This window comes from Salvelinus alpinus, chromosome 17, assembly GCF_045679555.1.
Source record: "Salvelinus alpinus chromosome 17, SLU_Salpinus.1, whole genome shotgun sequence".
NCBI lineage: Eukaryota > Metazoa > Chordata > Actinopteri > Salmoniformes > Salmonidae > Salvelinus > Salvelinus alpinus.
The window spans coordinates 11,301,525-11,312,323 of record NC_092102.1 but is presented as its reverse complement, the minus strand read 5'-3'; the positions used below and the strand labels follow the sequence as shown (position 1 = coordinate 11,312,323).

The window sequence follows — 10,799 nt, the reverse complement described above, 5'->3', positions numbered from 1 at the left end:
GGACACTTTGTCCGACTCTTCCTTAATTTTCCGCCTCGCCCCAAGCATCATGACCGTAGATGCGAGTCACGCTAAAGCCAACCCGGCCTATACTGAACAGCTAACTCGCCTAGTCTCTATCCCGTAGTTCGAAAGCACTTCTGACACCAATGTAATGACCCGGCTGGGTCATAAAGGGAAAAGAGACGGGCTCTAGGTGTGCAGGTCAGAACACAGGTTCATTCCTAAACTGGGCTATTGTTCCGGCCACAGCCCACGCCGCTAAATGCCGAACGTACACAATGTTACCCTGTCGAGTTAAGGGTCACTCCCATAGGAACAGATCAAGGCCCCGAACAGAAAGAAAAGAAAGATGAGACAGTAATCCCTATTTATGCATTTCCAAATCCCGCGGGATTACCCATCATACCCCCCCAACCTTTCCATCTGTCCTGACACGTCTGAATTTGCCCCTTTAGAAAGTAAAACCTGCACATGGGCACTTTCTAAAATAACTATTTAACCTCACGGTGATATTTTGGTTGTATAGATTTCTGTATCAATTCTCAGATGCTATGCTCTGGTATTCCGCAATTGTAAATGACAAATTATGATTTGTCTCAATGACATTGAAGCTGAATGAACTAAACACAATCAGTCTTTAACTTGAATGTAACAAAGTGAATGTAAAAAAAAAAGTAATTGCTGTCGAAGACATTTGGTTTATTACACATGAATTCAAAATTACGCAAAAATAAATGGAAATAAAACAAAAGTTGTTCTGTGTAGTTGCATCTTTAAGTTCTTACCTTTACAGTCTTACTAGTTATGTAGTAAAATAGTCAAACGTAATTACACAGAAATAACCTGTGTTACTTGTTTGTTCCTTTGGGATTCTTTCAAACAACCACCACAAGGCACAATATAGGCCAGGTATCAAGTATATTTAATTGAAGTAAGCACCAGGGAATATCCATTGTTTCCACGCCATTTCCTATTAAATGTCAGGCACGTGATTGCAAAATACTCACAAATTACAAATAAATTCTAGGACTTTTCCATGTTTACAAAAACACTACCCAAGGGAAATGCTCATTGTTCTATTAACCCTCATTCTGAATAAGATATAAATGCAGCTTCCCCTTTGACATTCTAAATATTTTCGCGGTAGCAATTAACTGAGGTTTAGTGTACATAAAAACAAATTGTCATAGGGTTACTCTAAGTGAGCTTTACTTGGAAGGGTTGCCTCCAAAGTACAGTACAATGGTATCTCAATGGACAAAGGCACTACAATGGTACACTAGTCTAGTGTACAATGCAGGGGCTGCAGTGCTCCCGCTTGATCCTGGCCCTGAGCCTGCGCAGCTCCATGTGCTCGCTGTCCACCAACAGGCCGCTCTCGGTCAACTTCCAGGCCTTACTGAGCTGCTGCTCTCCGTAGTGCTGCAGGGCCATACGAAGGAAGCACTCGGCCAGGCGGGACCTTCCCAGCCCGGCCTCCACACACTGCAAAGCCTGGCCCCGGTGGAGCTCCAGGGCCCGGCTGAAGTCGTCCAGGGCGGGCCCCTCGTGGGAGCACAGCACCAGGCTGCGGCCTCGCTGACACAGGTCCTCTGCCCAGACGTGAGGCTCTTCTGGGGCTCCGGAGACTGTAGTGTCGGAGGGCTCACCGTGGCTCTGGATGACCCGGTCCAGGTCAGTCACAGCCCGTTCGTGCAGGTCGAGCTGGGCGAGGCAAGCGGCCCGTTGGCGCAGGAACTGCGGTCGAAGCTCTGCCGCGGCTCGCACAGCCACGGTCAGGAGGGCCAGGGCCTGCTCCCAATGGCCACTCGCTGAGACACTGCCTGCTTCCTGGGCTGCTGCCTATGGTAACATAGACATAATTGTGTGAGTACATATTATGATGAGAGTTGACTGTTACATCTCGTAATAAGAGTTGACTGTTACATCTCGTAATAAGAGTTGATTGGTTTTTCTTGTAATAAGAGTTGATTGGTTTTTCTTGTAAGAAGAGTTGCTTTGTCTTGCGTGGGGGGAAAAAAGTGATTATAAAACAGTTAGGATTCTGATTGGTCGATAGGTGTTTGTTGTTTTTGTTTTTACTTGTGCCATGCGTTCCCTGTGAATCGGGGGAATGAGGGTCAGCAGGAAGTCCAGTGTAGAGGGTTCCTTTTCGGTCAGCTTGCTCAGCCTGGTGCCGCCTCCGCAGTACTTCTGCTGCCAGGCCTCCACCACGCCCACCCTGGCCTGAGCTGCAGCCTCCCGGGGATCCTGGCCAAACACCTGAGCCAGGTGAGCTCCTGCTGATTTCACCTCACCTGGATCACAGGGGCAGATATTTCAAAACAGCTACATGTACTAACTGTGCACAGCTTAGCACTCACAGTTTACTTTCAGAAGCTACCATTCTTCTGCTGTACTTTTAAGTATCTTCAATCTACAAATGAACCTGATCCGGTATCATATAACAGCATCATCAAGAAAAGCAACTTTACAAAAATATACTTCAACTAAAACCTTCCTAAAAGTAGGCCTGCTTAGACACTGTCCATACTGTGTCATCTCTAGGGCAGAACAGGACAAAGGCTAAATCCCAAGTCGACCCATAAAACCTACGCCCTATGCACTTGTGAAAATCTGCGATTACTTCATAGGTGTAAGGTGTAATCATAGGGCATATGGTCTAGTCTGAGATAGGCAAAAGTCATCCAAAAAGAGCACTCACTGATGAGAGATAAGTGAGCGTCTGTCAGCCAAGTGCCAATCTCACCTTTGGCCAGTAGTAGATCTACGTAGAGGAGATGACATCTGGTGTCTCGGCAGTCAGTCCTCATCAGGACTCCTCCAATTAGAAAGGCCTCTCGAAGCTCTTCTTCCTGGCAGGGGACGGCCTTAGCCGCCAGGATCTCCGACAGATTGGTCCGGCAGTACTGCTGCAGCCAATCACAGACCAGTTTCCTTGCCTTATCTTTGAGCGATAGGATGTCTTTGGTGACGGCGTCCATGCTTATTTGAAGTGCTGCCAGTATATCCTGAGTACATTCCTGGAAAACAAAGACATGTTTATAATCGTCTTGAGATTATCTGTCAATCAGAAGCTGTCAATGTGGACGTAGAGGCCTTAAAACAATTGCTTTCATTCTGATGCAAAAAGCAAAATATTAGCACTGCATGTACAGCAGGATAAGTATCCCCCATTTTTGTGTCCTAGTACCTTCTGTTGGTTTAGCATGAGATAGGTGAAGCCTCTTCCACAGAGGGCCTGTACATGGTCAGGGTGCTCTTTCAAGATGGAGCTGAAATCAAAGATGGCCGTCTTGCGTTGGCCCAACAAGACATAGCACCTGGCCCTTTCCATCAGTGAGTTTGCTGCCTCACATCCTGCAAGTAGTAGACCTTACATTAGTTGTATTGCCTATAATGTCATGAATGTTAGTATATATAAAATATACACTGAGTGTACAAAGAATTAAGTACACCTGCTCTTTCCGTGACAGAGACTGACCAGGTGAAAGCTATGATCCCTTATTGATGTCACCTGTTGAATCCACTCAATCAGTCTAGATGAAGGGGAGGAGACATGTTAAAGAAGGATTTTTAAGGCTTGAGATAATTGAGACATGGATTGTGTATGTGTGCCTTTCAGAGGGTGAATTATTTAAGTGCCTTTGAAGGGGGTATGGTAGTAGGTGCCAGGCACACCGGTTTGAGTGTGTCAAGAACTGCAACGCTGCAGGGTTTTTCTCGCTCAACAGTTTCCCGTGGGTATCAAGTATGGTCCACCATTACCCAAAGGACATTTAGCCAACTTGACACAACTGTGGGAAGCATTGGAGTCAACATGGGCCAGTATCCCTGTGGGATGCTTTTGACACCTTGTAGAGTCCATGCCTCGACGAATTGAGGCTGTTCTGAGGGCAAAAGGGGGTGCAACTCAATATTAGGAAGGTGCTCCTAATATTTTGTACGCTCATTGTACATTGTACTATTATGACCTGTTCGAAACATAACGACGAAGCTACACCACAAAAGAGACCCTTTATCAAGTGTTTATGATTCAGAGATGCATCTACCGCAAACAAAATACAGTATAAACCTATTTTTAATCTGGCAGCATTACTTAATTTGAAACTTTTCTTCAACAATGTGCGAAAATTTGGAAAATCTGAATTTTGTCAAGGGGGAGGTCAGTTTCTATTACAAGAGATGGAGGATAAATGTCACAAAAGCAGGAATTCCTGATTAATAAGGAAAAATCTAATTCCTAACTATCATGGAGGAGCTTCCTACACAACCAAAATGATGACCTATGCTTGACCAAATGACAAGAGCCAATCACCAGAGGCCATGATGGCGATGGACAGATAGGCCACGGCCTGCCTCAGGGTACACTCGCCTCGCAGGCCCTCCAGGATGCGTTTGGAGGCAGAGTGGCAGTAGCCCTGCAGCAGCAGCCGGTCCTTTTTAGACGCCACGGCCAGCAGAGGGCGCAAGCAGCTCGTATCACCACACTCGATCAGCTTCTTCAGCAGCTGAAAGAAGAACAGACAAAGCATGAGCAGAGTTGATAATATACACATTTAAAAAGTATAATTTGAACACAATGTTAGTTAGGGCCAAGTCAAGTGTATTGCTGATGCATAATAACAAGGGACCTTCAGTATCAAAAAGTATTTTTGTAGTCATATTGTGGTCATATTGTCTCCTGACAAGTGTTCAAAAGACATCTTATACTGTAGGTAATATATATATTTTTTAATGTTAGGACGATTAGAATGACTGTTTATGTTGGAAACACCAAACAACAGCATAATAGTTTGCCCTTTCACATAAAGCAATGTTTACATAATGATGGACCTGGTTGGCATCATAAAGGAAGCCCCGGTGCAGTTGTAGCAGGGTGAGGCGGGCCAGGATGGGTGCACGTGGGCTAGTGGGCCCAATGGCCAACAGCAAGCGATACGCTTCCTCCACCCGGCCCAGCCGGTACAGGGCATCAGCCACCAGGATCTGAGGAGCGTCAGCACTGGGCTGCAACTCCATCAGCAAAACAGCCAGAGAGTGGACTCCAACTGGGGTCCTGCCAAACAGAGAGATTCAATCACGGTATCAGCCGATACTGAAATGACATTCATGAATTAAAAAAACCCTCACTGAAAGTCATGAAGATCTAATTGAATTCTAATTCAATAAAAAAGTATACAAATTGATACAAACTCTCTGACAGACAGGGTTAAAGAATGAAGAATTAATAAAAGATCATTCAAGCAATGTCTAAAGAATAGCCAACTTGTGGGTCATAGCCTAATTCACGATGCAGCCTATTTTATGAGATCTTTCACATTAAAGTACTGTATGTGTGACATGCAGAAACACCAGTGTTAGTGAGTAGTGAACTACATGTAGTTCAACTAGTAAGTAAACTACATTTTGCAGTAGCTTGGTGGTAGTTGAAATAAATTCACATTTTGGTAGTGTTTTCAGTAGTTAATTACTTTTTTGCCATGTAACGATGTAGCTAACTACTGGAACTACACACAATTTTTTTTGCAAAAATAAGAAAATATGGGGGAAATAGGCAATAAAGGTTTTTGTGTTTAATAGACTAAATTACACATTCTGTTAATAACTGACCCTAGAGTGAACTGTTCTTGCAATTTGTAGTCTGACATTTCATATTTAGATTTGATAAGTTTTCCCCAAGTAGCTTGGATGTAGAGAACTACTTTTTCAAAGTAGCTTAAGTTCAGTGAACTATATTTTTATTGTATCTTAACTTCTTCTAGTGTGAAGTAATTGGTAGTTTGGTAAACAATGATAACAGAGTAGCTTCCTCAACACTGAGAAACACATGCGCTAGCTACCCCTCTTTGTAGCCATCTTTTCTCTGCGTAGGCTGTAGCTGTTTGGTCTGCTGGTGCTCTTGGTGTTCCAAGGGACTGAGGCTGGAGCTGTGATCTCCGGTCCACTCCTCCAGCATGACCCTGGCCTGCTCCAACAGCACGGTGAGCAGCAGCCCGCGGCAGTTCCAGGGAACCAGGCAGCGTACGGTCAGCGCAGTGTCCTGGGGCTGCAACCTGCTCGCCGTCACATAGTCCAGGGCTGTGAGGTAGTGCAGGCCCCCCATCATGCGCAGGACGCCCCTGCCGCACAGCGCCCGCACACAGCTGGAAGGGTGGGGTGCCTTGTGCTCGATCACCGCTTGAAAGTCCTCCAAGGCCCCCTTGTGGTCATCTGAGAGAAGACAGGAGTAGCCACGCAGCACCTGCACCGTGTTCTGGTAGCTCTGCTGGGTGTGGGAGTTGGTGTTGGTCGCCAGCTGGCTGCAGATGGAGAGGGCCTCTCGGAACTCGCCCCGCAGGAGGAGGCACTCGGCCAGCCGCACCCGCAACTCTCTGCTGCCCCCGTCGGGTTCCAGGTGGCACAGCGCCCAGAGCTGGGCGATCACTGGGTCCAGCAGCTCCACGCCCTCAGAGGAACGCAGGTCAAGACGGGCCAGGACTGTCTCCCTGTAACTCAACAGTCCTCTCTCTGCCTGCTGACGCAGTTGCATGCGGGCTGCCGCTCCCGTCCCCTGGTCTACGAAGAGCCTCTGGAACTGCAGTCGGGCTGTGGCAGGGTGGACTCCAAAAGCCTCACCAAGGTCCCGGCTTGCCTCCGTGGCTCGCCCCACTGTGGAGAAATGGGCGGCCGCTCTACTGGTCAAGAGACTGGCTCTTCTTTCTGCTGGCATCCCCTTAACCACCTTACCTGTACCTGACTTTGGTTGTGATTGTGAATGATCCTGCAAGGCAACAGAATAAACATCTGCGCTCTCTTCGAACTTGCCTAGTGAAAATAAGAAGGCTGCTTGCAGCTCTTGCACATCTGTGTCCCCTGGCGAAACAGCCATTAAGAACTCAAGGAATTCAGAGGCAGCTTCTGCTACAATGTCGACGACCTCACTTGCTCTCTCCCCAGACTTCATTTCAGCATGTTTTTGCAACATCTGCTCAGAGAAGGCCTTCACTATCTTGGGCAGGTGCTGAGCTTGTCTACCCTTGACCAGTCTTACAGTCTCCGATTTATTGTCTTGGAAAGCCTTGAGATAAAGCCTAGGGCCTTTGGGACTGTGGGGATCTGAGAGCAAGCAGGTGAGGGCTCTAGTTAACTCCAAAACCACACCCTCTCGACATGGGTTTTGCTTTCCTTCGAGCAAAGCTGAGCAGCGTACAACAATCTCGTCACAGCCCTGACCGGCACCCTGAAGTATGGACTCCATTTTGAAAAGAGAGGCAGACACATTGTTGGGGCTCAGTGTTGATAGGAACACAGCTGCCAGGCCTTTGTTGAGGCCCTCCATGGAAGCCTGGATCTCCCCATGACCATTGAGCCAGGTCTCCAGAGTGGAGATCACCCTAGCCAACCTGGAACCCCCCAGGCCTCGCATGTGACCCATGGTGGATCCAGCATGGCTCTTGAAGGCAGATGTGTACAGAGCAGTGGCCCTCCCCAACTCTCCAGTCTCTAAGAGCTTGTCTCCTTCTTGGCACAGATCCGCCACTCCTATCCCAGCAGGTCCCAGGGCTGTCATGACCGCCAGTGATTAACACTAGTGTTCATATGACTGTCCACAAATGGGGGAAAAAACATATGTTATATAGAATCATAGTTTAAAATTAGAGATTCTTTTTTATTAAATTTCCACAACAAAATTGACCAGAATAACCAATGTGAACTTGAAATATGAGAAGTCAAACTTAGCATAAGTAGCCTAGCACTTAGGGCAATAACACAAAGAGCTGTACCGCAACTATAGTAACACTATAGTGATTCTAGTTACGCTAATGCAGTAACACAATTGAGCCTTTCAAATGATCTCCAAAATATTTCAAAGCTATATGTTTAAGTTGAAATGAATGATAAAGCACACTCTTAAAGGGGCAATCAGCAGTAAAAAATGTTTTACTTATTAATTAATTATATGTACCCATTCATTATTGAAGAATATAACTTGCCTCATGAGCTTAGCTAGTTCAAATGTCATCCCCCATCAGAACCCAGAATATAAACCTGTTTTATTTCAATGTTTGTAAACAAAGTAAATGTAAACAAACACTATATAGCTTCAAAACATGGTTAAAACTATAATTTTGATATCATGCATGGATGGTCAGTCCTGCATCCATAGCTCTGTCTATGAATTTGAGATTGGTTACATTTCTCCAGCCCCATCCCTCATCTTTTTACAGAAAAAAGGTCAGGGATCTGCTGTTGTTACCACTGCTGATTGCTTCTTTAAAGTTGGATGACTGAGAAAGATACATTTGGCTTACCTTTACCTTTTAATCATTTTGTGAGCTCAACTTGCTGTTTTATGAATAAGGTACATTTTCCCCAGAGAAAAATGTGCGCCTAGGCAAACTTGCTCAGTCCCCTATGTTTGTCCCAACCCCTGCCCTCCTAGGTTTTCAGCCAGTTCACTTTGTTTATTTGTTACTTGTTGCTAGAGAATGTATAGCTGCTATCTCTGCAAGCTACTAAAGTTACATACCAAAAAAGCAACTATAGCATTAGCTAGCTATTCTTTATAGTAACTGAGATATGGTTTGACCTACATTTCCTCAGTGTGTTAGCTAACCAATCTGTTGGCTATTAAAATTCAAGAGGCAAGAGCACAGTCAAGAACACAATATACATTGCTGTGCACTGGCCCCATTTTTGTAATTCAATACAGCGCAGCCAACTACTGGTATCAAGTAAACTACTGTCACTAGTTTTGAGAAAGTCTAACAAATTTACTTCTAAGCATAGTGCATGTTAATACGGGCTAATATTAGGCTAGTTTACAGATTATTTTGCCTGTAATAAACGCGCGAGACAGTTCTACCTATTGTTCGTGGCAGCGTGTGTCGGTGGTTACTATGGAAACCAAACGCGCTGACTGCAGCACATTTCCAGCCTAGATGAGGTTGAGGAGCTGCTGTACAAAGTTTTAATCCATTGATTTAGACGCCTCCGTCGTCCTTTCAAATGTGTAAGGTTTCTCATTTCCGATTGCCGTGTTTTTTATGTAGATGAAGCGTATTTTGCCATTGAGATCTGGAAAGTATTTGCGTGGGCTGCCTGCTTCTCTCTCACTGCTAGCATCTGAGATGATTAGCATCTGTCTGTTCAGCCATGATTTGTCTGTTTCTGTTCTTTCTTCTTTCTGCCCATAAAGTCGTGCGATCGCCTTCTGTTATAATCAACAGACACAGCCAGGGTTGCCAGGTCCAGTGTAAATGTCTAAGCGAATGACCACTCAAAACCCGCCCACAAGGCTTGAAAACGTTTTTATTTTTTTATTGCAGCAAAAGAGGAGTTGCCACATTTATCCAATAGGTGTCTCCATAATGACAATCTACACTGTTTGCAAAAAACATGAAAGGACACCTTAATATTGAGTTGCACCCCCCCTTGCCCTTTGAACAGCCCCAACTCATCTGGACATGGTGTCAAAAGTGTTCCATAGGGATGCTTCACCATCTGGCAGTCTGACGGACAAATCTGGGTTTGGCGAATGCCAGGAGAATGCTTCCTGCCCCCAATGCATAGTGCCAACTGTAAAGTTTGGTGGAGGAGGAATAACGGTCTGGGGCTGTTTTTCATGGTTCGGGCTAAGCCCCTTAGTTCCAGTGAAGGGAAATCTTAATGCTACAGCATAAAATGACATTCTAGACGATTCTGTGCTTCCAACTTTGTGGCAACAGTTCGGGGAAGACCATTTCCTGTTTCAGCATGACAATGCCCCCGTGCACAAAGCGAAGTCCACACAGAAATGGTTTGTCGAGATCGGTGTGGAAGAACTTGACTGGCCTGCACAGAGCCCTGACAGCCACAGACCATTATTCCTCATCCACCAAACTTTACAGTTGGCCCTGTGCATTGGGGCAGGTAGTGTTCTCCTAGCATCCGCCAATCCCAGATTTGTCTGTCTGACTGACAGATGGTGAAGTGTAATTCATTAATACAGAGAATGCGTTTCCACTGCTCCAGAGGCCAACACTTTACATGTGGTGTTTATATTTTTGTTCAGTATAGTATGATATGTTACCTTTGATATGGTTACATAAGACAGAAGGTTACCTAAAGGTGTGCTATGCAGAAATCGCTCCGCCATTTCCTGGTTGATTGCTAAAATTCGAATAGTTTGCCTAATTTCAGTTTATGTGAAAAAACAAGCACTCATTCTGTAGAGAATCATTGTACCATCTAAACCGCTATGAAAATTATTTTTCAAAACCCCAAATATAGTATTTTCAGCTGTTTGAAGCTGGTGTACAAAACTGAAAGTAAAAGACACAAAAACAAAACTTAACAGGAAGCAAAGAAATAGTGCACATAGAACAGATCTACCGCTTCTTAGATTTGCTTTCAATGTGAATGGCAGATCTATAACTCAAAATTTCAATGTGAATTTGGTCGTGTCACCCAAAAAGTTACATATTGCAGCGTTAAAGCAAAAAACATATTGTACATTTAGCAAATTCCTAACATATCTTATACAAATTGTATTTCGTAACATATAAGAAAATGGATCATAGTCATTCTCAAATTAAACTCTCATGGACATGTATGTGTCGGTTGTTTTGCTCTAGAACACCCACAGGAGTCACAAGACTCGTTTGAAGGTTCCCTGGTGCCAGTTGAAAAAATGTATTGAAGTATATTACCAGTCAAAAGTTTGGACACGCCTACTCATTCTAGGGTTTTTCTTTATTTGTACTATTTTCTACATTGTAGAATAATAGTGAAGATGTCAAACCTATGAAATAACACATATGGAATCACGTAGT

The 10,799-nt window shown here is 44.8% G+C and overlaps 1 protein-coding gene across 2 annotated transcripts; it reads right to left on the bottom strand.

Moving 5' to 3' along the window:
* Positions 1–681: 681 nt before the first annotated feature.
* On the bottom strand, positions 682–9,755 carry ttc34 (tetratricopeptide repeat domain 34). Of its 2 annotated transcripts, none has more exons than XM_071347172.1 (8): positions 8,298–9,755; positions 5,847–7,588; positions 4,840–5,062; positions 4,322–4,514; positions 3,197–3,363; positions 2,753–3,026; positions 2,086–2,300; positions 682–1,845 (listed from the first exon to the last, which is right to left on the bottom strand). In XM_071347172.1, exons 2-8 carry the CDS (start codon positions 7,553–7,555, stop codon positions 1,288–1,290), a joined length of 3,339 nt encoding a protein of 1,112 aa, XP_071203273.1. In that variant the 5' UTR covers positions 7,556–7,588; positions 8,298–9,755; the 3' UTR covers positions 682–1,287. The 2 variants fall into 2 exon arrangements, with proteins under 2 accessions (XP_071203273.1, XP_071203274.1); XM_071347173.1 differs by having other exon boundaries at positions 8,304–9,755.
* Between the last annotated feature and the right edge of the window lie 1,044 nt (positions 9,756–10,799).